This window comes from Phaenicophaeus curvirostris, chromosome 7 (genome assembly GCF_032191515.1).
Source record: "Phaenicophaeus curvirostris isolate KB17595 chromosome 7, BPBGC_Pcur_1.0, whole genome shotgun sequence".
NCBI classification, from domain to species: Eukaryota; Metazoa; Chordata; class Aves; order Cuculiformes; family Cuculidae; genus Phaenicophaeus; species Phaenicophaeus curvirostris.
In genome coordinates this window covers 7,436,805-7,462,508 of record NC_091398.1, presented here as the reverse complement: position 1 = coordinate 7,462,508, position 25,704 = coordinate 7,436,805, and the positions used below count along the sequence as shown (strand labels likewise).

Below are 25,704 nucleotides of genomic sequence, written 5' to 3'. Positions count from 1 at the left end.
TCTCTTGTAGTCTCCCTTTGCACCTCATCTGCTCTGTATCCCATTTGTAGAACTCTGATCTGTTTTTTTCTCTTAACCAACTTGAGTCCTTTCTTCCTGTTGCTATTATGACATATAACAGACTCCTATCTTTGTTTTCTAACCTCATCTTCTTAGCTCAGGCCTTATCAGCACTCCAATGGGTTTTCTTTTGTTTCATTAAACACACATATTTATAGCCTCCTTCTAGCTCTTTGATATCAAGATTTCAGTTTCTCTCTATCACCTACCCCATTTGCAGCATGTTGTTCATTGCCTTCTTAAATCTCTAGGTTCTATAGCCATCTAGAGCCAGTCTCTCCATCCACTTTAGCTTTCATTCTATCAACCATAGAGGACTCCAGTCCCTGTCCAGTTCTCTTTAGTTTTGACTCTCGTTAGAATATAGAGGACAGAAACATTTTCCCCTCTCTACAGGCCGGTCCCAACAGAAGAGTAAACAACTACACTTAGTTCCACCCTAATAAATGTCTAGTATTTTTTTAAAGCCTGGGGATAAATTACACAGACACAGACAAGACATCACACTTTAACAAACAGCAAGCCCCTGATACAGACCACTGGGGTGTCTAAACTCTATCAAAAAAAAGAAATTTATACAAATTTTAGAAAGTGCAAATAGCTTCATGTTAAATTACTAATTTTTAAGGACGTGTAAGCAATTAAAAATACACCTTTTTCGTAATAAAAAGTATGTTTAAGCACATACGGGAGTGTAACTCTGTGAACACAAACCACTAAATCACACAAAGTAGGGAGAAAAGGTGAGAAAATTGAGTTGCCAATAAAGGAATTTAAACAGTTTCAGAAACAAAAAATGCACACAGAGAAGTGCTGAATTTTTTCCTCCCTGTTGAGGGAAAATATTCCAAACACACACCGAACTAGGAAGTGAACTAGGAAGAAAATAACAATGGAATTAATATAGAAGTGATTATCCCAGGATCAATGACATGGATTATATAATTTGATTTGCATATGAGAATTATTAGGAAACTTACAAGCATGCAGGTAGCAGCTAACTAGTATAGCAGATTTTACTAAATTCTATCTCAGCATGTTTTATTACTCATCAATTGTAAATAGCAAGTACTGCAATGAAACAACTGACCCCAAGTCCCACAACAGGCAGCTGCTGGTTGGTGTGTTGACAACGAAACTCAGCCACATGAGAAGGCCTGGACAAGGAAAATCAGTACAGGTAGAGTAGAGGTCCCCAAACGTCTTAGTAGTGAACACTCCAGAGTGTCTGTTAAGAGAAAGAAGACATACAGATCAGAAAGCAAACAAACAAACAAAAAATAATCACAAAGCTGTAATGAGAACAAGCTATTAGAATAGAAACAGCGGAGATTGTGAAGAGAGCACAGAAGGAAACAGCACAAGATAAAAACCCCAAGCCATCTGTACCATTCTGTGTTAATATAAAAATAACAAATATGTTACTGGTGGAGTGAAAATAACCCTCTATAGCAAATAGAACTTGTTATAGCTCATGACAAGCTTCATTAATCATATGACAGCTATAAGTTTAGATTCATGTTTCTGAGATTAAGGTAACTTTAAACAAAAGTTTTATTCTCTCTCAATTTCACTCCACATATAAATAAAAAACCAATTATCTAAACAGAAAATAAGATCCAAGGTTTCATTTTGTGTTGCAGATGGAATATCATACAAATGACATACAGCACTAGTATAAATACTAAACTTTTCCCAAACTTCCACCAAGACTTCCCCTTACAAAAACCACAATTTATGTATATGTACATGCATATCTATATACACAAACATGTATAAACACACATTTATTGTATACACAGAACATACCTTTTACCTTGTAACTGTTAAGTGCTCCAATTTCAGTTGCATTTCTACAAAACATTCACTACCAAAGGCCACAGTGCACTGTTATGATCTGAATGCAAGTACACATGACCTATATTACAAATTAATACTCTAAACTCTGTGCTGACAAAGAAAGACCCTCCTCTGCCTTTTCAGTCAGAGGCAATATAGTTACTGTCAATATGCTGCTGAGGCAAAGAACCTTCGACATTTTTAGAGAGCATCTTATAGTAAGCAGACAATTCATTTTTAAAGCTATCAAGAAAGATTGTGAGGAATTGAGAACAAAGTAGTGACAAAACCCAAACATGCAAACAAATGTGAAAACCAGGACACATTCTATCATTTCTATCTTGGTTCTTGTCCGAAAGTTCAGTTGATCTGGTTTCCAGAAAAAAAATTGTGAAAATCAACACCACCTCTGTACTCTTCTGTGCCTTTCCAGAATATTTTCTAAAGAAAAGAGTAAGCTTAAAAGCAGTACTAGAGCTCTGCACTCCAGTCCAGTGTATAGCACATTTATATTCCAAGAATTGGATTAAGGATGATTGTCATGACTTTCAGAGCTAGAACTAGTCTATTGTGAGGACAGGAGTGAAGAGTTTAGATAATGCAAGACCAATCTCCTCTCTTCCTGTTCTCGAAGCTAAACATCCAAGCTCAAATAAGAGACCACCTCCTCTCCTCCCCCAGGGACCTAAAAAATCTCCTATAGGAAGAGACGCTATGATCTCATACTGTTAAATGCTGACCAAAATATACTGCTGGATATAGATCATGGGGTAGCAAAGACCCCTGACATTAGAACCATGCCTTCCCCTGACAGGTACAATGCAGCAGGAAAAATAATGAAAAGCAGCAGAAAAAAACCCCAAACCATGAAACAAACCAAAGCCCACCTCCCTCCATGTGCCAGAACCTTTTACAACTTAATATTCAGTTTATATAGGCTGCAGCTGTGCTTCTCAGCTCACAGGGCTTCACAGGTCTCCCTCATACACACAATATCCAATAAACTTTTACCATGTCACTGCCTTAGAACTCAAAATAACCAGTCAGTAAAACAAAAATCTAACTCACGGGTATTTCTTCCAGGTCTGAAAACAGAGGAACATGAATCTTCCCTCTATTTTCTGCTGTTAGTGTAGATCACACAGATCTTGCTAACCAAACACAAGCTCATACCTGTCCTCTAGGACCACTCAAACATTGATCTCTGTATTAGAAGACAATTTAAGATATGAAACACTGCACAAGATGCAGCAGAGAAAAAAAAATGACAGTTCCTAAAATTCAGGTGTCACTTAGCAACCTTTGACAATGAATGTCAGCCTTATCCATTTGTATAGGTGAAATCACTTCCACATACTCATGAACAAAACATGCTATAAATTCCCCCCGAACAACTTCAAGTACATACAAAGGATCATTAACAAACACATGATTGTGGGGAAAGGATTCGTATTTTTGATTCAAATCTGATCTTAAATACCAAATTTGTATCTAAAAATTAAATTATAGTTGGGAATTAGGGAATGTTTTATTCCCATTTTTGTTTAATGCTGTTACCAATTACATACTAAAAGTTACATCAAAATGCTGTTAAAGTGGCAGAATAGAGAGAGCAAAAATAATACATTAGGGAACTGCCAGAACTGAAGTTTCCTTTCTTAATTACTAAATGGCCTACATGATGAATCAACCAAGTTCTCTTTTTACACATCCACAACAATGTAAACACTGATTTTCTTCAATAAACATTTTCATGCGTTTTGTTTGCTCACCCTTGTGACTTCATTAAGGACAACTGCAATGCATACTCTGTTTTGAGCTGCATTTGACAGCTGTAAGAAGCCAGCAGCTGTCAATAAAAAATAAAATCTGGATATTGTCTGTACCGATCCTACTGCCACCATGTGGCTTAAAGCTCCTAGCATAAACTATGCTTACTCTTAATGCAATTCCTAGCAATTAGCAAATTACCTTTAAGGTAAGGTCTTTATTTTAGGCATCTGCTGTCTCCTACACAGCCACTCCTTGTCAATTTTCAAGCAGCAGCTGTACATTTGTTGGCATAATTTAACAAGACTACAGCCAGTAGGCAGTATTTTATGCAGATGGAGAGCAGGTGATAATGACATAGCCACTTGCTTATTAATACATAGCTGTCTGCTGTCAACATTTGTTCTTCCTTTCAATCACTGCTGAGTGCTCAGCCAGTGACAGGGAATATGAGCTGATCACATTCATTACACGTGGAACATTCAAAACTGAGTTGTGTGAAACAGTAAGGTGAAATGTGAAAAAGGAAGAATTCTGTTCCAGAAACACTACTTACTACTAAGCAAAGCCAACTAAAAAAAACCTATCAAAATCTATTCGACATCAACTTGTAATGAATTAAAAGTGATCAGAATTCAGCAAGTCTCTGTAATGGTTTAACTATATCTGTAAATCTGAACAGAGACCTGAACAGAGCAAAGTTTCAGTAACAGGTAACAGAAGACTGCCAAGAAACTGGGTAGAAAAGACCAAGAAATACAGTGGCTAGGATAACCAATTTCACACTCAGTTTCATCAAGCTGGAATCTGCACTGCTAATACAAGTCTTACTTTTTCTATCCTATCCCAAATTTCTTGTATAGGTACAAGAGTTTGCATGGTTGCTCGACAAACTCGTCTGAGAAACTGATTCAAATCTAAATTAGCTCTTTTTGGGCAGTGCAAGTGGGGCTTCACCTTTAACTACATCAACTCCTTGACCTGGTTTACCACACACTCACAAAAACCTGTACCAGCATAGGAAATAGGTGGTGGGGAAAATCAAACAAATTGCTGGGTTATACTAGCTTAGGCTGCATCTGAAATAACTTCTAAAGCTTACTGTATCAGGAGGTAAGATAGCTCATTTCCTGTGCCACGATAACCAAACGTGGTTTTACCACGCATACAAATACTCTGCTGTAAATTAACACATTATCATTTATCACAGAGTAAACTACTTTGCTTTAAGGTGAAGCATGGTACTGTGGCAATTACTGTAGAAGAGGAAGAGCTATCACGCTTTACATATACCTTGTAACTTACTTAACACTATTGTGTTCATATAGCCTTGGTCCTAGGAAAGATAATAAATGTCAAGTTTCAAGGTAAAAAAAGCTTGTTTCTCTATTCAATACAGCAATACGTAGGCACTTGTTTTTGATTGAGACTAGTATTGCCATGGGTTTAAGTGCTTTTATACACTGTTAGAAAATGGAATATAAACTGGGTATTATGATCACTGTGTTACACCAACTCTGAAGATTCTACATCACTGAAGATTAGTATTCTCAAATTCATATTCAGCTATCTTTTTTTAATTGAGTTCTTGCATTATATTCCAAGACAGCACTAATGTTACAGCCCCCTCTACTGGAAAGATTCAATGGATATTTTTATGCAACAATTGGAAGAAAGAAATTCAAAATATACCTTTGATTCACTCATGTTTAGTCTGTTTTTTTGCAGATGAGTGAACATATTTCAGAGGTGAGTAAGTGCTGTAACATCAAGTAAAACTAATGATACCTTTAGTCCTTTGTCATCAGGAAAATCTAGGCCAAGTCTAGTTCAGACAATTTCATATGTTATATTAATAATGTGTTAGTTTAGGCAACAGGACCTTAAACTGGGACACAAAAAGAATGCAGCAACTCGTGTCAGGTGACATGGAAAAAAATAATCTCATTTCAGAATGGCCATTCAAAATGAGAACTGCACAGAAAGACACCCACAGGTGGCCAGCCAGTACAATTTTTCATTGCTCCGTGTTCCAAAATCTCTCATCTCAACACAGCTTGCAGTGCTTATTTAAGGCTGCATGTAATGAACTCAACTTCAAGATGCAGAGACAAGGATTTAAGACCATGATTTTAAAGAACTGAAAAAGGTTCGCTATTTTCTGTCAAAATATATGCAGTTTTCACTGTATCTCAAGTTTTAAAATCATTTGCCATGTTTATTTTTGGTTACCCCAAATAGTTGCAAAAGAGTAAGTAAAGCCTAGTGTCCTCTGTAACAAAACCTCAAGTGAAAAAAAATCTGTTTCTCTGCAAAGTTTGTTTCCATTATTTATTAAACCATTAGCTAAACCCTTTAGTCCCCGCTCCTATTATTACTGTCCTTCTTCAAGAAAGGCAGTAAGCTTACCGTACTCGCATTAGCTATCTTCATTTGATACTCACAGGTCCCTGCACAGCTATGGCACTCTGGGCATAAAGCTGATGATGTGGTGCTTGAACTCCATGATCAGAATACAGCTGATAAAAACACAAACAGAAAAAATGAGCAAAAAAGCTTGTTTCACAGTTTTAGGTTTTTGCAAACCATTTACATACATTTATTCCTTAGCCATTAATTTGAAGTTTCAGGTTTATCTAAGAAACCGACCTTCTAAAACAAAAAATTCAATATTAAGACTATGTTTCCACACTATATTCAAGTCAAGTAAATTCAGTTAATCCACTTCAGTGTCAAAAAGCACTTTCCTCGACAGAAGCAGCACACTTCTCTACTACAAGCCCGTTTCACTCAGCTCCAGTTGGAACAGTGGGGAAGCATAAATTCCCAGCATTACTACACTACGTGCAAATAATACACATGCTTTTATTTGAATTTTACACAGTCTTCTGAATTTCCACATACTGCTTCCTTTAACATCAACAAATCACATACCCGTGAACTGAGAGCATGTTATACCCAAATAACCATTAATTATTTTTTTCCCTTTTTCATTTGTGCTTATAGATGTCAAGTTTCTCTGTAAAAGCTGATATTTGATTTATGAAATGCAAAGGTAAAACACTGATATTAAAATCAATGACTATACAGTAAATACTGAAACTTATGCACTTTAAAAAACCAGAACACCCCAACATCCAAAGTCTGCTATTTTTTAAGACCTATGTAAGGAAATTACTTAAGTACGTCAGGATTTCCCACTTAGAATGTTTGAAACACCAGTTTTGGACCTTCTCTTGTAGCAATAAAATACTCTTCAACTTCTATTAAAATATTTGATTACTACCCTAATTTACCATTTATTTTGGCATCCCCGTTAATGAGGAATAATTTTCAAAGAGAAAGAGTATCAACTAAACACAACACATTCCCAATTTTATAGTAAGCTCTTCTGTAACCAATAATAACTGGATACTAAAAATTACGGTAAATAAAGAAGTGGTCTTACTGTACATTAATAATCTCTTAGGAAATGTTATAAATGCTATTGATATAGAAGCAAAAAAAGTCGTAAACGCTAAAATATTTTTTAGTCATCCAATTCCTCTCAGTTCATTCTGATCTTCACAGTATTCAGAAATGAGCTTCTATTCACACAGAAAAATAATTACTTCAGGAAACTGTTATGGCTACATTAATCCAGAGTTTTGAAGTCCGACTCCGTTTTATTTATTTATTTATTTCAGAATCAAAGCATCCTCCCAGAAAACTGGAAGAGGTACACTAGAATAACTGACATGATTTAACAGTTAGCAGCATGGGTGTGGGGGTATCTGCAATTGCAGATAAATGTTTCAATTCTAAGTAAAATTTTACTAAAAAAATACCTCGGGAACTCCAGCTTCCACTAGGAGAGGAGATACACATGCACCTTCCTGAGTAATCCCTACTGGCTGATAAACAACTTCAGATGGTTGCAGATACAAGAACGAAGATGAAGAGGAAGGAGGAGGCTGAAATAAAATACATTTTCCAAAACTATATGGACTTATGCACTATAAATACCAAAGCTTATTTTACAGTCTTTGTTATGTACAAAGACAAAGCTTTAAGAATCAAATTAAACTCTGATAACCTCAAGAAACTAACTGAGGGAAAAGCAGATAGAAAGGTAAGTGGAAGGGTAAAAAACCCAACATCCTTTAATCAGTTTTACATATCTTTCAGATTTTTATTTACATTTTGGAGAGCACTGTTAGAGAATAGCCTACAAGAAACTGTTAGAGAGATGACCCTACAAGAGAGGTGGAGAGGGACTATTCATAAAAGCTTGTGGTGATAGGACAAGGGGGAACGGATACAAGCTGGAGAAAGGCAGATTTAGACTAGACATTAGGAAGAACTTCTTCACCATGAGAGTGGTGAGACACTGAAACAAGTTGCCAAGGGAAGCTGCGGATGCTCCACCCCTGGAGGTTGGATGGGGCCTTGGGTAACCTGATGTAGTGGGATTCCCTGCCCATGGCAGGAGGGTTGAAACTAGATGATCTTTAAGGTCCCTTCCAGCCCTAACTATTCTATGATAAAATCCTAAACTTGTAACAAAACCGACAGTTAACTCTCAAGATAATGAAAACATACTACAGTTAATTTTCTCTTGCAAAAGTCTTACATCAAAAAAAAAGTATTTTTTGTTTTGAACTAAAGCCAAAATACTTTTGTTTTGAATTAAAGCCAAAATATTTTTATAATTCAGCACCCACATTTCAAGGCAGCAGACTGACATCCATTAATAAGAGGGGAACTGAACACAACTGGACAAGGCTGGCTGCTACTAACATAATAAGGACGCATTGTAGCTGTTGAAGTGTAAGGGACTTGGTCCTCCTTTTAGCTTCAAACTCTTAACTTCCTTGAATGGCAAGATTTCCACACTGATCTTTGCTACAGAAATCACAAAACTGATGAAGCCTCCCCTCCAAAATTACCAAGTACAATCTCAATTTCTTCCTCCAACTTCAAGGATCTGGGTCTAATCTCACCCTACTTGTGTGCCTACATGCCTCTGCAACACTCCAATTAAATATCACACTTACTATCAGTTAATGAGCTGGTTAATGCTAATTTCTTCTGTCACACAAAATACGGCAGTTTTTACCTACTTCTGAAAACTTACTAGATAATCTAATACAAGACAGGGGAGAGGAAGACCGTTTACATCAGATTTGAATTTGATGTTTCAATAAGTGCTACTTTATGCCTTTGTTGTGTCAGCAAGTGTTGCAAATGCATTGCTAAAATATAATAATAAATACTAATGTCAGTGCTGAGAATAGTGGGAGGTCTCACTGTTACATAAATACACCATAATTTTAAATTAGATGCAAACTAATGATAAAATGCTGCAACTATGAACTGGGCTTACCTGTGGAACAGGCCACTGCAACTGAGTTGGAAGACACTGTGTTGGTGCCTAGATTAAAATAAAGACACTATCAACTACGTTATTAAGAACATATGCATAGATATATTAGAATAAAAATAAACTCAAATTTATAATAAATTCTTAATTAAAAACAAGAGATAGAAGTTTTTTGTCTACTTCCACTCAGCCTCTGACTTGGGCATTTCATAGATGCTTCAGTATTTTACAATATTAACAAGCATGCCTAATTAGGTAAACAGAAGATATAAAAAGCACTTAACTTTCCAATACACATTAAAAACTTGGACATGCTGTATAAATCCAATAGCCAGCCACCAAAACAGTTAGGGAACAGGAGACCAGACATATCAGGATGCTCAGAGAATTTGGTTTGTTAAGCCTCGAGAAGGACAAAGCTGGGAGGGGATAATTATTGCTGACTACAATCACCAGTAAAGGGGAGAGGTGGGACATAAATATGACTAAGCACAGTTCTCAGAGGTGTCCAGGGTACAAGAGTCAGTGGACACAGACTCAAGCACTGACAATTGTAATTACTTAACAGGAAAAACAAAAAAAAGTCTTTCACTATAAGAAGGGTTCAATATTAGAAAGACTATCCAGAAAGACTGTAGAAGAATCTCCACCGCTGGAGACACTTACAATTCAACTAGACAAGTTCCATGAGAAAGCTATCTAATCAGCCTTGCTTTGAGCAAAGGTTAGCTTAGATGAGATAAGTTAAAGGATGGTTACTAAGCCAGCTGTCAAGCAATACCAAAGAAAATTTTAGTTTATTACATTGCAATGTAGGCATACAGGCAGAATAAATTGTCTTCTAGTAGAACAGCCTTCAGTCAAATTAAAATCTTTTTTATATGGCTATTTTTAACAGCCTTTTTATTTTCAAAGGATAAACAGACCTGAGACAGGGCAGCAAATAAAACTGCATGGCTGGAAGGACTACTAATAGTCTGAAACCCTTTCTAGATACCTGATAATGGTACGTAGGAGACTGATAAACCGGTTGAGCTACAATCACAGGTGAACTGGAAACAGCATGGCACTTAAAAAGAAAAAAATTACAAGTCTTAATATAAGCAATTTCCTAAATTGTCACTGCTATTAAGAACAGTTCTGAACTGCTATAATGCTGAACTACCTCCCCTCCCTTTTGAAAATTGATTTACCAAATTTAACTTGCACTCAGGAGCCTTCAAAACTACTGCTTCTAAGGGCATACATTAGAGATGAAAAAAAATAATCTCCAGTATATTTAGTTATTTCCAGAAAGCAGTAGGCTGTCACCATCTAGATATGCTGAGGCCATCCACCACCCTGACATTTTCATAAACACTTTTGGCAATCTAAGTTGTCACTGATGTATTCCTACCCTCTCCACAGCCCCAAACCAACCTCCCCTTTTCAAACTTCCTTCCTCATACCAGCCCCAGCATTCATCCGATTACGCAGTGAGCCTGGGTGGAGAAATAAATCAGCTAGAGACTTGCTTGGCTTTTGTGGGGGCCTAGCTGAGGGTCAGAAACATCAGTGAAAGAAAGAGGGTCAGAAATATACAGCCATGGTAGAGGACAACACAGCACAGTGAACCTCTAGTACTGATTAATTAAAGCTAGGTTTGTGCAAACATGATGTCATAAAAATTCCCTCATTCCTGTAAATATTTACAAACAACTCTAAAACTACTTCAATTCACTCTACACTATATGAAAATGCAGAATGCAAAAAGGAAAAGAGATCCTATCTGTACTGCAATACATGCAGACTACACACCAAAAAGTATGACTTTTGAATTTTCATTTGATGAATGCTTTCTGTAACATCAAATTTTCATCTTTTTCCTTAAAACTAAAAATATGTAAGTAACTGAAAACAAAAAAGGCAGCACTGCTTGTAGTCAGAAAAACTGAGTGCTATTTGAAACACAGTGGATCTGAGCCAGGGCACCAGAACCAAAGTTCAGTAGTAGAAAGCAAAAAAACATTCATCCTTTTTTTCCCCCAGCAGGTAGAATTTGAGCAAGTTCTCTGCAACTACAGAACATGAACTTCAAAAACGTTTTTAAAATATGTGAACAAGTGTTTGTGCTCATCCTGTAAAGCCGAGAGACACTATGTTGTGCCTCTTAAAAAAAGCAAACACCTTAGCAGTTAAGAGAAGTGATTAAAACACTACCCTCATCTCTGTTTTGGGAAAGTTTGATTTTATTTACTAGTAATTCTTCCATTCACTTTTTCCTCCAACAGACAAAGGATTTTCCACTCACGTATAGAGATGTGTAGGTACAGCCCCTATGAATGCTGGTTTTACAGTAATCAGTAAGGATGCATCCTCTGTGTCTGCCTCATCACCTTACGCACACCCTATCAGTCTTCCAATCACTCCCTCTTGTAAAAAACCTTAAAGGAATCAACAACTTTCCTGTATGTCCCAAGAAATTCTGTCCAAACTCCCCAAGTCTACTAAAGGCAAACAATTAATTTATTGAATTACCTTCCTCCTAAAGCAAGCAGTATTCTTGAAGAGTGTGTGGATGACTACAAAAATAACCCATTTCACATTTGTTTGATGGTCCGGTATTATGTTCTACTTTTATCCTCAGCATAACAATTTACAGCAAAGAACCCCTTACTCATGAAGAAATAAACAGAGCCAATCAAGGGTCATAACTCTATAACTCCTTAGTATCTATAACTCCTTAGTAAAACAAAACCTCTCCTGGGACAGGGCTCACACCAATTCTTAACTACTCTGTCCAATAGGTCATACCAAATCAAAAGTCCCCTGCAAAATAACAATAAACTTAAGTAATATTTAAAACCCACAAAATAAACAAACTGATATAAGGAAGTCATTTAAACATCAAAACACACGGCACGGCAGAAGAAACTGGAACCAGGAGGGACTTGAAAACACTGCACTCATCCTGCTCTGTATAAAAGCATAAATACAAAAGTAGATTACTTACTGTCCATGGCTGTGGAACAGAAGTTGCTTCAGATGTATGAAAATAAGCCACTCCATTATGGTAAACATAAGGATGTCCACTTGAAGTAGTTAAGTACATTGTACCAGCTCCTGGTATTAAAGAAGAACCTGGAATTAATGTTACTGGTAAATTTTATCCTTTTGTACATGGAGGTCATTAAAAAAAGAGATTGTTTCTGACATTCAGAGAAGCAAAACACTCAAAGGAAAGAACATGGGGCAGTGTGCCTACTGCCATCTCTGTTCCCTCTCAAACACAAAATCATGAAAGCAGATGGCTACGGGATGTCTCCAGAGGCAGATGGGAAGTGGTGCAGACGATGACATGCATATGAACTACTAAAAAAACGTAACTCCAATTACCAGCAAATATATATATATTTTAATCTTCAAATGTCCAAAGGAAACTTCATATTGTAGGAGATTCACTTCCACATATTCACATTTAGCTGAAATGGGATCCAAGCACTAAAAACAATAGAATGATTTCATTACAAGGTGCAGTCTGGTTTCTCAGTGCAGAAGGAGTGTGTTTCTGATTGCACATTGCCTGACAAATGTAAAAACTGGTGGACAAGAGCAACAGAAACACTCCTCAGCAATGCTGCTGCTGTGGTGAAGGCTATAAACGAGCGTGGTCTGATCCAAAGCAGAATTCCATCTACACAGCCCTCAAACAGGGAATAACAGCAAGCTTTATTCAAATAAAGGAATATCTATCCCTGTGTAAGGTTGTTTATCTTTTACAAACGCTGCCTTTGAGATCACCTAGGCTCTATTTCTGTTTGCATTTGTTAGGGTACGGGGAAGGGACAGGACTTGATGTTTCTTTAAAACTTCACGTCAAACATGAAGACAAGTTTCAGTTCCAAATATAAAAAGAAGTCTGTATCAAAAAAGGAAACTTAATACTGTAACTGAAATTGAAAACTTGAAATCACATTAAGGACTAACATAGCATGGAAAAAACCTCAGGAAGGAATTTTTAGTTTTTCACCTCTCTCGCAAACCTAAGTGCCACAAGGAAGTACCATTTTATGGACAGACACAACACTGAAGAGATCACTGGACTAAGTGGAGGACCAAGAAGGGTCCCACAATGATTTGAGAGCTTTTATCAATTGTAAGAGTTTGACTAACTGTGGAGAAGCCTGAGGACACTTGGATACAATAAAACTAAAATACTATCTGTAGACAGGTCATGCTCTTGGGTTGTTATGATGGTGTTAAACGAACCTTAGAAAAATTAAGGGGTACTTTAACTCCAGTAAGCAATCTATAATAATAGTTACTCATATCTCAAATGAGATCGACACTATCCCATGGCAAACCTGTCCACATACTAGCAAGTATATTGCACAACATTAATTGGTCTCTTGCAAAGAAAAAGGAAATATTCTCTAAACCAGCAAAATCACTGACAGAAAAATAAAACAATCTGAAATTCTTCTACCCACAACAATTCGGCATTCTTCTCCCAGTTGTTCAGGTTTGGTTTCTACTTTTCACCTTTTAGAATGCTCATTTCCACAATACTGGGTGCTGGGGAAAAGCAAACTGAGCTGTCCTCCCAGTATATTCAAGCTTTTAGCGTAAAAGTTCCTATAGTGACAGAAAAGCTAGAAATGGTTTCACTTAACAGTAAGGAAGACAGGCACAAGATTCTAGGTGGGCTGGAGAAAACAGCAATAAATGGGCTATCTTTTCAATTCTGCTAAGTATAACAGAATCACAGCCCTACAGTGATACTGCGAGTCTAGGATTTACAGTCTCATGAATCTCAAGATGAGCTGCAGTAGGACAAAGTTGTGACTCAGGTTGGTAGGCTGAGCATGACAGCAGATATCCTAGGATCCAATTTTAACGTATGTCCCTAGATGTCACTACGATCTTGTGTCACAGATCTAAAGGACAAAGCTGCAGAGTCACAGGTCTACAAACAGATCTCAAAAGGGCAAAGAAGCTTTCTTCAAAAAACGTTTGAGGTTTTTTTCCTCTGTTAGTCCAAGTCACAGAATTAAAGAGATAGGCCCCTCTTCTAGCAATACACACACTCAGCACAAGAGTCAGTGGAAGGAAACAGCACAAGTCACGCAATGCAACTGAGAAAGTCCCAGTTAAAAGACAACGGTGAAAAACCAGCAACACAAACAAACCAACCCTACAAACCCTTGGTGATGACTGAGCAAAGGCCACACCAAATAATTGCTAAAGCAAAGAAACTATACAGTTGGAACAATGTTTTCCATTTTCCCTAGGCAAACACTATCCTTTAAACTTACAAGGGAGAACAACAAACCTATGCACCAGTGGAGAAAGAGAGGGGAATTCCCTGTCTGCACAAAGTATGTCTGCACCAGTGTTACTGTACATGTACTTCTTGTCAATAACGTGACAGTAACAACTAAGGAAAGCTTTAGAATTAAAGTAAAAATCTGTATCTTCCAGATGGAAGATGAGCATAAGTTGGGTTTGTGGTTCTTTTGGTTACTTGTTTTTTTTTTTTTTTACACTTCCAAAAGGTACCATAGCACAAATACTGAAGGACACTTAGAAAAGTACACTTCATATCCTGCTGCACCTATCGAAGTAATGTATTCTACATCTAACACATAGCCCTTAATGAGGAATAGCAAAACAAAACAATACACCCTGCTACAGCAAAACCCGACAGATCTTGTCTTAAAAGTTGGTGATTTATATCCTATATTTTCAGTACCATATTACAGAAATAAACCATCACCTCACAGAAGGGAAGGGCATCTTCTTTCGATGAAAACCTGTCTTCCATCCCCTCCAAAAGAACATGGTTACAGCACACTTGCTCAAGATATAGAAGTCACGACAAAAAAAAACCCTTATCAATACTTTTGCTATGTAAATGTTCAGTCTAAAGAGCTCTTTGCAAAGAAGGCACATATAACACCTATTCCAGCATCTTACAGCGAAGAACTCTTCAGAACTGAACGGTGACCACAAACACCCATTCCTTATGGTTTCTACCCAAGAAAGCAAGGTGCACAGTCCTGATCAAATGTGCCAGTACAAATAAATAAATTGGTAACAACCCAACCATCCAGTACAGACTGCTTTCTCCCGCAGAATCTGTGAGGACTGTAAGTGATTTGAGGTTCTACCTGGCAACTAAGAGAAATTTTCATTCAGTTTGTTCCTAAATAATCTTTTCCAAGAAAGTAAGCAACATACTAAAAGAGATAAAAGAACCTAAGATAATCTGCTTATTTGTACTTTTCCACTGCCACGTATTTACTTCCCCTGCAAACCATTCCGAGCATATCCCACACAGAGCATTAATGCAACCTGTGATGAGGCACACCTTAAAAACTCACATTCATAATGACAAATATACAAACATAAATAAAAATACATACGAGAATTCCGTATTCGTTGTTTTCTTACTGCTGGAGCAATATTCAATTTCTTATTCTTATAATTAAGTTTTTTAGACTAGAATTAAAGAAAAAGACATTCAGTAAGTATATCATCTACACATATCTAGACATCCGAGAAACAAAAATCAGAAGCAGGCAAGACATTTAGTGGGTTTTAGCCTCCCCTCTAGTGAGGGGAGAGTAGAACCTTTTTTACAATGCATCTCAAAAAAGGAAAAGCTATACTTAATTATTTTCTACTCTGACCTTAAACTTCACATACACAAAATTAATCATGAGTAATTTCAAGTATTACTTGCTCCTCACAGAGCCTCTTGACTTAATCTGATACCTGTAACTGTCAGCAGATTTTAGTTTTACCATTCTTGGGTATTTACAGTTTTTATAAAAGCACATGGGTACACTAATGGGCAATTCCAAATACAAGGACTTTTCTTCATGTTCATGACGTTATTTTACAAAAGGTGACAGGAACAAGTAAGTCCATGAAAATGGCCAGATTATAAAGATTTAATGTATAAAATCTCCCTATTCACTCAGAACTGCCTCAAAACTTCCTTACACACAGGCAAACCAAACATAAGAGCACACAGATACCCTCGTAAGGCTAAACTATTGCAGCGGTATTTTTTTTAATCAATCTGCTGGAGGGTAGGGAGGCTCTGCAAAGGGATCTGAACAGGCTGGACCACTGGGCTGAGGCCAATGGCATGGGGTTTAACAAAGCCAAATGCCGAGTCCTACACTTGGGGCACAACAACCCTATGCAGTGCTACAGACTAGGAGAAGTCTGGCTGGAAAGCTGCCTGGAGGAGAAAGACCTGGGGGTGTTGGTTGACAGGGACTGAACATGAGCCAGCAGTGGCCCAGGTGGCCAAGAAGGCCAATGGCATCTTGGCTTGTATCAGAAATGGCGTGACCAGCAGGTCCAGGGAGGTTATTCTCCCTCTGGACTCGGCACTGGTGAGACCGCTCCTCGAATCCTGTGTTCAGTTCTGGGCCCCTCACCACAAGAAGGATGTTGAGGCTCTGGAGCGAGTCCAGAGAAGAGCAATGAAGCTGGTGAAGGGACTGGAGAACAGGTATTATGAGGAAAGGCTGAGAGAGCTGGGGGTGTTTAGCCTGGAGAAGAGGAGGCTGAGGGGAGACCTCATTGCTCTCTACAACTACCTGAAAGGAGGTTGTGGAGAGGAGGGTGCTGGCCTCTCCTCCCAAGTAACAGGGGACAGGACAAGAGGGAATGGCCTCAAGCTCCGCCAGGGGAGGTTCAGGCTGGACATCAGGAAAAAGTCATTCACGGAAAGGGTCATTGGGCAGAGCTAGCATATACCCCCCACGGAGGTGGTTGAGTCACCTTCCCTGGAGGTGTTTAAAAGACAGGTGGATGAATTGGGGAGGGGCACGGTTTAGTGTTTGATAGGAATGGTTGGACTCAATGATCCAGCAGGTCTTGTCCAATCTAGTGATTCTGTGATTTTGTGCTAAGTACAGACAAGTAAAGCTACATTCTCTTCCAGCTATTTTGCTTGCAACATGAAGTGAGAATAGGGTCCATCACGTAAATGAAAACATTGCCTTTGTTTTAAAATAAACACTGAACTTGCTACTTCTTAATATAATGGATAGGAGTAGGGTAAATCAACTGTTTTAGTTTCCAGCATCTCTCTAATGCTGCTCTGTGAAACCAGAAAGGGTTCTGAAGGTCTGTTTCCCTGAGGAAGAATGCACACTAAATAGTAGCACCTTACACCACAAAGTTTTCAGTTTCAGAAATGTTAACTTCTCCCGTAAAGGGAAAGCTACCTCTTAAAGAAGATAGAAAGAAATACAATTATATGTCACATTCAACAGAAGGACAACAGTTAGGAAATCACTACATTTTCTTAATTTTAATCCAATTTAGCAAAATCTTGAACAACTGTACATACTATAAAGTCCCATCTATCAGATTTAAAGTTAGGAAGAGGCTTAATTATTTTGTTACATCTGGAACTGCATAAACAAATAATTACAGCAAACATGCCTATCTAGTCTAACAAACACAGAGCAAGCCCTAGGCACGTTTAAGTCAAACAGCATTCCAACACAGACAACAGAAAGATGATTCTTCAATGAAATACATGGCATTGGGAAGTGCTCCATCAGAATTTAGCCTTTTCTACACAACCTTCACAGTTAGGAGAACTATCTAATCTGGACTTCCTCAAAGCATTTAATACAGCACTGTATGAAAAATTACACATGAAGCTACAGAAAGTGAAAACTAAGAAGAAAAATCGTGGTGAATAAAAAAATTATTTCAGAAAGATGGGAAGAAGTATCATTGGTAGTAACAACACATGACTAAGAAGAGGATCTTGGTCAAAGTCCTCAAGTCTGTCCTCAATACTAATACAATGTAGTACTTACAAAGGCTGCAACACAGAAAAAGAAACTTATGGAGGCATTACTCATGACAGAAAAGCAGGATGCAAAAATAAAATCAGTGCAAAGAATGACAGGAATATCACACATGCAAGAATACCACTGATATTCTTAAAATTCATAACAATAAACCAGAGATAAAATAAAACAAGGGAAGAGAAGTAGCTGACTCACTAAGTTCCTATCTGTGTACTCTTTAGGCTCCCCATAACTGTATTTTTTTTTTTTAATTCTGAAGAGTTCTTTGAAAACTTCCCAGCTTTATTCAATTTTGACACATGAATTTTCAATAAAGGCTCAGTATTTCAATAGGCTTCGTACTGAAGAGAAGGAAATTTGCAAGCCTTGGATATCGTATTTTCTGGGTGTCCCCCCCTGGGTAACTTCACATGTATGAATGGATCCCAACTAACAGATCACATTACAACTAGGACATGGAGCACGCATTGAAAAACAAAAAAAAACCACTAAAACAAACTGAAGAGCCAACATAGAGCTGAAGAGCTAGCCGTGTCTCAAGGTGGGGTTCTACAAGCAGGAACATAAGAAGAGCAACAAAGCCGGTGAGGGGGCTGGAGAACAGGCCTTATGAGGAACGGCTGAGAGAGCTGGGGTTGTTTAGCCTAGAGAAGAGGAGGCTGAGGGGAGACCTCACTGCTCTCTACAACTACCTGAAAGGAGGTTGTAGAGAGGAGGGTGCTGGCCTCTTCTCCCAAGTGACAGGGGACAGGACAAGAGGGCATGGCCTCAAGCTCCGCCAGGGGAGGTTTAGGCTGGACATTAGGAAAATATTTTTCACGGAAAGGGTCATTGGGCACTGGAACAGGCTGCCCAGGGAGGTGGTTGAGTCCCCTTCCCTGGAGGTGTTTAAGGGACGGGTGGACGAGGTGCTAAGGAGCATGGTTTAGTGTTTGATAGGAATGGTTGGACTGAATGATCTGGTGGGTCTCTTCCAACCTGGTTATTCTATGATTCTATGATAAAGACAGCAATGTAGCTAAGAGAAGAATCAAGAGTTACAATGTCATAAAATGAACCTCATTGTCTGAGTTCAAGTGAATCTAATTATTCCTGAAAATAATTGTCAGCTCTGATACTAAAATATGTCAGAATAAATGGCAGCAGTTGTCTTTCCCAACTCCCCACGAAGTCTTTAAAGCAATGGATTTTAATAAAGCAAAAGAAAGCAACTGTGAAGGAAAGGAGCTTCATAGCTCTAGATGTATAATAGACCACATACAGACTAAGAAAGTAAGGACTATACATCAAAGTCAGGAGTTCTGCTACGAACTGGCAACTCCCTTCCCTAGTTCCAGAAGGTCTCAGTATAAATTTTATCTTAAATCTCTCTAAGCCATCTTCTTAACTATGCAGATCAAACTTAACACATCTTCAAAGGCAAGTTAGCAAACAGAAGAAGACCAGGCAACTGGAGCTATTCAGTGTCTAGTATGAGATGAAGTATTTCTTATAACAGATAATTGTAATGGGGACTATCACTTACCTCTTGTAAAATCTTCTGTGCGTCTTCATGGGTTTCAAAAGTAATGAAGCCATACCTTAATAAAAATTACAGAAGCTAAGGCTTTGAAGTTCATATTTACAAACATTGCACATTACTTCATACATAGTACAAGTGACATTAAAAAATAAACTAACTGGCAAGTGTAGAAATAAAGACTTCAGTAACAACTTTAATCTTAATTTAACATCCTTGTTATAGTCTACTCCATAATACACTGTTAAATGTGGTTGTATATTAACTGTTTCTATGCAGTGAATGAGTAGCCCACATTAAAAGCTACGCAAAACCCTCTAACTCGGTGTGTATCTTTAGTTCTTTGGTTAAATAAAGATTTTGATCTGAAACCGTCACTCGTTATATAAGATCAACAAAGCTGGTGAAGGGGATGGAGAACAAGTCTTATGAGGGAACTGAGGTTGTTTAGCCTGGAGAAGAGGAGGCTGAGGGGAGACCTTACCACTCTCTAGAACTACCTGAAGGGAAGCTGTAGAAAGGAGGGTGCTGGCCTCTTGTCCCAAGTGACAGGGGACAGGACAAGGGGGAATGGCCTCAAGGTGTGCCAGGGGAGGTTCAGACTGGATATCAGAGAGAAGTTTATCACAGAAAGGGTCATCGGGCACCAGACCAAGCTGCCCAGGGAGGTGTCACCATCCTGGAGGTATTTGAAAAGACAGGAAGACAAGGTGCCCAGGGCCACAGTTTAGTAGCAGATAGGAATGGTTGGACTTGATGATCCAAGAAGTCTTTTGCAACCTGGTGATTCTATGATCCTATACAGCTGCTCAAGATGAGACACTTGCAATGCTATTTTTTTATCCTGTACTTCATTGTTCCCACCTACTTCAGCAACAAATATGAATGCTTCACACTTCACTGGCACTATCCAGGATACTAAATTGAGTTCTCAGAAAGTGCAGTGATGCAAAAATAGCATTTATCTGTAAATTATTCTTGTCATTCTTGACATGACTAGCATTAAATGAGTTCTGTGGTAGCCAAAGATTAGGTATTCCTATACTTTAGGACACAGTATGTCTTTTTTAGCATACATCTTCGAATGGCTGCAACAAATCAAACACGCTTTCTACACAGAACTCCTGCTGTACCAAACTCCTGAATTTATTACCAGAGAAATCTAGGCCACTGAATGTAGCACTGCCTGCACAAAACTAAGTATCACATCTTGTAATTAAAGTCACAGCACATACCTATGTGAGCTTCGACTTTCTACAAATCTTTTTGAAATCTTTCTAAGTTTTGTACGTGTAATGCCTTAGATTTATGGCTCATTTCTCAGGGTTAAAATTCAGAAGATACCAAGGTAGCCTCTGTCATTATAGCCAGCAGATAGAGTTTTACAATACAGCCTATCATACCCTGTGTATTTCCTTGCTTATTTTAGTACAGAGGTCCAGTTAAGTCTCTGACCAACTATGTTTTTAAATCTGTGGGCTTTTCCTGTACTGCATTCTCTAAACAAACTTGGCAGCATTTCAAGTCCAAAGAACATAGAAACTATATCCCTAGCTTAGTACTTTACCTAGAATTAGAAGTCTGTCTATGTGCTATCTGGACAATAAACTAATAGACATAATGAACCACACAAACTTGTAAATTTCTTAAATCACTTGTCAATGAGAAAGAACGAAGCCTGGTCTTGAATTTTTAGTGGAATCTAATTACCATTAAAAGTAATTATTTTCCAACATATTTAGTGACAGACATACGCTGGCAATCACAGCTGCATAGTAACTGGATATTTGTGGGTTATTGCATTATAGGGACACATATAGTGGAAGTCTTGGCTATTTCTTGGAATTTAGCAAGAGGGCAAGAGACTTGGTGGTAGATCTGAGACTAGGACCAAATCTAACAAGCCACGCAGGTTATGCTACGACCTGCAGGTCATTGTGCAGTTTGCTGACATATGCTAAGTACTAATAGCATTAAAAGTATGAGATTCCAACACTACAGGCTTACTGCTCAGGAGACAACTTATGATGACTGAAGTGAACTTTGAAGGCACAAATTCTCATGCACATTGCTTTTATCCTTCATGCTCTATCAGTAATTTCACTACCTAGTCTTAAACCTTCTCCAGATTTGCTTTTAGGCATTTCTTTCTGTTCACTTGCAGTCTTCGTCTCCTTTTCTGAAACCATGACTCATTTCCACATTTATACCCCATGTTCTTGTTCCAAAAATCTTCACACAACATCCCAGCAACTGACATGCAGTCCAGTGCAATCAGGTGTATCTCACCTCTTCCTCCATTCTCAGGCTCCTTTCCAAACTGGCTTTCAGTAGCAGAAATGTGTATGTATAACTATATCACCTTTTTAGGATTATCTACTGAAATTATTATTGTCACTAAAAAACTGAAAGGACTATCGATTTCATCTTCATTGCACACAGCTTCATCTCATAATAACATGACCACCGAGCTTTAGTTATCCAAACTACATTTATATGTAGTGTTAAAGGGAAAGAACAGATTTTTGCCTACATGGAATAACTAGGAATCTCAATGACATAACATTCCAAGCTATGAAAATCACAATCAAATTCACTATAGTCACTTCGCTTTATATTATATTTTCAATTCCCACAACATGCTTATTCTAGTATACCAACCCCTTTGACACTCCAGTTCTGTCACTCACGATCTTCACATCTTTCACACTGCCATATTGAGCAAAAAAATCCCGCAGTTCATTTTCATCAGTCTAATAGAGTAAATCAAGACCAGGAGGGAAAAAAAAAAGAAAAGTTGGTTTGCATAGATATTCAATGAATACTTACCATAAGACTTCTATGATATACTTTGGATAGTTCGCTACAAACTAATTATAATCCTAGATAGGAAGGGAGAGCCATTTAATTACAGTATGTTCATATTCAGCAATAATGCTAGAAAGCCACTAAGATATTAAAACTCTTCTTTTTGAGGATTTATGTAATAACTTACAGGTAAGACTACCGAAGCAGGTTTACGACATCTGAGTTTTAGTTTGTAAATTACTTGAGCATTTGCTTACAATAGGAAACATCACTGCAATGTTCTCAAACTTCAAAACAGCAAAGTACACAGGCTTCCATAAAGGATATGCATACATGAAAAAAAAATCCCCATTAAATGACTGCAACTTTACAGTCAAATCCATTAAATACACCACGATCCCTCTTTCCAAAGTATATTTAATATAAGACTGCAAATATGCACAGACACACCACAAGAACTCTTATAGACTAAGAAAGAAAATGCCCTAAATCCACTTGGAGGAAATTGTTCCTTTATGGAGTACAAGTGAAATAAACAAGTTCCTCCCGTAAAGGCACACCTAAGCTACGTGAACACTGGTCTACCTTATGTGAATTAGTTTTCTTTTACAATGTAAGCATATATCAAATATGTTGCCCGAAATGCCACACTTCAGATTTTAAAGTTGTGTTCTACATGATCCTTAGTTAATACTATACCTAATGCCGGAAGAAGTATGCTTATATGCATGTATTACGACATGCTTCAAGCAATTTCCACGTTCATCTGTACTTTTTAGTACTTTAAGGAAGTATATCGTAAGTACTATAGTACCTCGAAATGAATGACTTACTGTTTAAGCGTATGCATACAATTTAGTCAATCCTCTTCTGCACATCCAAGGTTTATCTGCCTCATCCAAGTTTGAGAATCAAAGAGAACTTGAAAGAAACAAACCCTAATCTAATTGCCCTAACTGGAACGCTAATTTTGAATGATTCTACCCTCAATATACATTTTGCAAAAAGAAATAATGCAGCTTTCCTGTTATGACTGCTAAGTTCAGCAGAGTACTGGTGGACGACTGCTATCTCTCACTAATCCAAGTATTCAGGCATTGAAACATTAAAAAATACTCAGTTGCTCTGAAATTGAGAGGAGTAGCTAACATGTCTACAGCAGTTTCATCCCTTCTATATCCTCTTCCAACAAAATCCCTCCTTATGCTTACAGATACAAACACAAGTCCTCCGTTGTTGAAATTAAGATCCATAGAAGATTTTGACCTATCAGCAGCTGAACCAACGAGTCAATAGATCCTTCAGAATGAACACTAAATATACCAATGTTGTTAATTGTCACATTATGCAGAAGTGTTTCAACCTTTGAAACTGCAGTGAACAAAGAACAGAGCGAGACAGGTCTTTCTACAGCTCTAATAATGCAAAAAAGCCATTGTGCCTCTTTGCTACAGCCCAAACATAGCAAAGACCTCTTAGAGCATCTCTTGAACTATGAACGTCTCTATTTGAATAATCTAAGTCAAATGAGACAGAAGATCCTGGATTTTTTTTTATTTACTATGCAAAACAGCCCGAGTGAACCGTCATTCTTCATTCGAGTCAGCACCCTTGGGGCCCTCACCCTCGGAGAATTAAGGCAGAGAACATACTGGTGGTGGAACAAAGAGACAGTTAAGCAGACCAAGAACGTTTTGTGAAAGTTAGTTACCTAACTCATCTAAATTGGTGAGAAAGAAAAACTGCAAGTAGCATAAAGAGCTTGTGAATAAGTTATCTCAAATGTTGAAAACAAATGAACAATGCAAAAAGGGCTCCACATTCACTATTTGCTATCTGTGGTATTTAGAATGCTTATGTCCTTGCAACAGCTGTAAGAATGAAACCAGTACTGCAAACTGCCCAGAGAAGATTTAATATTAGTTTTAAAGCAAACACTTGCTTTTAAAAAAATGACTATAGTGAGGGACGGACTGTAGCTGCTTCTTTGTATGAATTGGAATATAAGCACTAGAGGAACTGAACACACTGACACTTGCTCTGTGGGACACCCTTAACATCATGTTTACAGCTTATTAAGTTACAGCATTATACATAACAAGAAACGTATCATACTTTTGTACCATGTGCTCAGCTGAGGACAAAAGCCACCTTCTCCGAAAAGGGAAAATGCTGAAAAATCAGTATGACAGAACCTTCTAGCAGTAAGGTGTACACAGGGTCAACTTTGTACTACAGTTACGTAAATCGAGACTTCAAGCTTTATTCTCTCCTTCTGATTTGAGCACTACAATGTAGGGCACTTACCACCAAAACGAACACACACATGATTATTTCTCACATTTTTCCCTACTGATTTCCATAGGGTTATAAATTATAATTTAGTAGTAAAAATACGAACAAAAATACCTTAAAATCAATTCCTCCAACGAATATGCTATTTGGAGTAACTGTTCCAAGTTTCGGAGAACTGGTCAGATTAATGAATGACACTGGTGACATACTGGTGGGAGACGAAGATAAAGAGTCTCTTTGCATCTCACTTGTCATCTGCTGATTAAAGGAAAACATTTTCAGTATCTTACATGTTATAAACTATTAAATAAAAAATTCTCAACAGAAAATACATTAAGAATTTTTGGGAGACACACTGACTGAATGCTAACCACGTACATTTATTCAGAACACAGCTTGAAGTATTTAAGTATAAGCTCAGTTTTAAGCAATTCAGTAACTTTGTGAATACACTAAGGTCTGAAGTTTTAACTGTATTTTAACACCTTTCCAAAGTAGACTTTTAGGGCCTAATTCCCTAATCTTAAGTTTTTTGATTGCACAGCACCCTGCTGCATGAACCCGAAACCATGAAGCCTATTTCAGAGCTTAATTTTCACCCATTAGAAGCCCCTTAGTGTAAGCCTATACAGAAAGGACTTTTTCAACTCAGCCTGTGCGCTCACACACATCTACAAAACCCTGATCTTTGCAACAGCTTCTGCTTGATTTTTCAAGTGCCGAGCACCCGTAATTTCACTATATAAAATAAACAAGCTCATTACAATTGATGAAAACAGCACCTAACACTGTTGGCCTACAGCGATCCTAACAGGAATTCCTTCTGCAAAAGAGCCAAATTCTAGGAAAGGAATGTGGTATGGTAGCAACTTCACAGAAACCATTATTTAGTTGTCTGCCTGGTATTTTAGCTTCCACCACGCTTACACCTGCGACTTGTGAAATAATAGAGACTTGCATCTCATTTCAGAACAAGCTAATACTGCCTTACGTAGCCCACCCCAACTATGAGATGATAGATGCAAATTCACCAAAAGATTTGGGGATGAGGAAATAGCCAAGTGTTTATCTACTCAGGAAGAAGTATGCATTCCTCCTACTGGTAATACAACTTTAGAGTAGTGCCTTACCTGAAAAAAATCCCCAATGCTTGCAGGCCAAGAACAATCAGAATCCCAACAGTCCCCAAAGCTTTAGAAGGAAGGAAGCTTTCTGCCGAGAAC

The 25,704-nt window shown here is 37.8% G+C and overlaps 1 protein-coding gene across 1 annotated transcript; it reads right to left on the bottom strand.

Moving 5' to 3' along the window:
* Positions 1 to 1,264: 1,264 nt before the first annotated feature.
* On the bottom strand, positions 1,265 to 24,727 carry BOLL (boule homolog, RNA binding protein). Its single transcript, XM_069860692.1, has 10 exons — positions 24,596 to 24,727; positions 22,040 to 22,131; positions 19,385 to 19,439; positions 15,436 to 15,511; positions 12,024 to 12,151; positions 10,029 to 10,100; positions 9,035 to 9,082; positions 7,497 to 7,622; positions 6,114 to 6,188; positions 1,265 to 1,288 (listed from the first exon to the last, which is right to left on the bottom strand). Exons 1-10 carry the CDS (start codon positions 24,722 to 24,724, stop codon positions 1,265 to 1,267), a joined length of 825 nt encoding a protein of 274 aa, XP_069716793.1. The 5' UTR covers positions 24,725 to 24,727.
* Between the last annotated feature and the right edge of the window lie 977 nt (positions 24,728 to 25,704).

Coding starts and splice junctions, on each gene's coding strand:
- BOLL (XM_069860692.1), bottom strand. CDS start 24,724: ATGCAAAGAGACTCTTTATCTTCGTCTCCCACCAGTATGTCACCAGTG. Junction 19,440..22,039: donor AGAACTGGAGTGTCAAAGGG/GTTGGTATACTA, acceptor ATTTTTATTAAG/GTATGGCTTCATTACTTTTG. Junction 6,189..7,496: donor TGGAAGCTGGAGTTCCCGAG/GTATTTTTTTAG, acceptor TGTTTTTATCAG/CTGTATTCTGATCATGGAGT.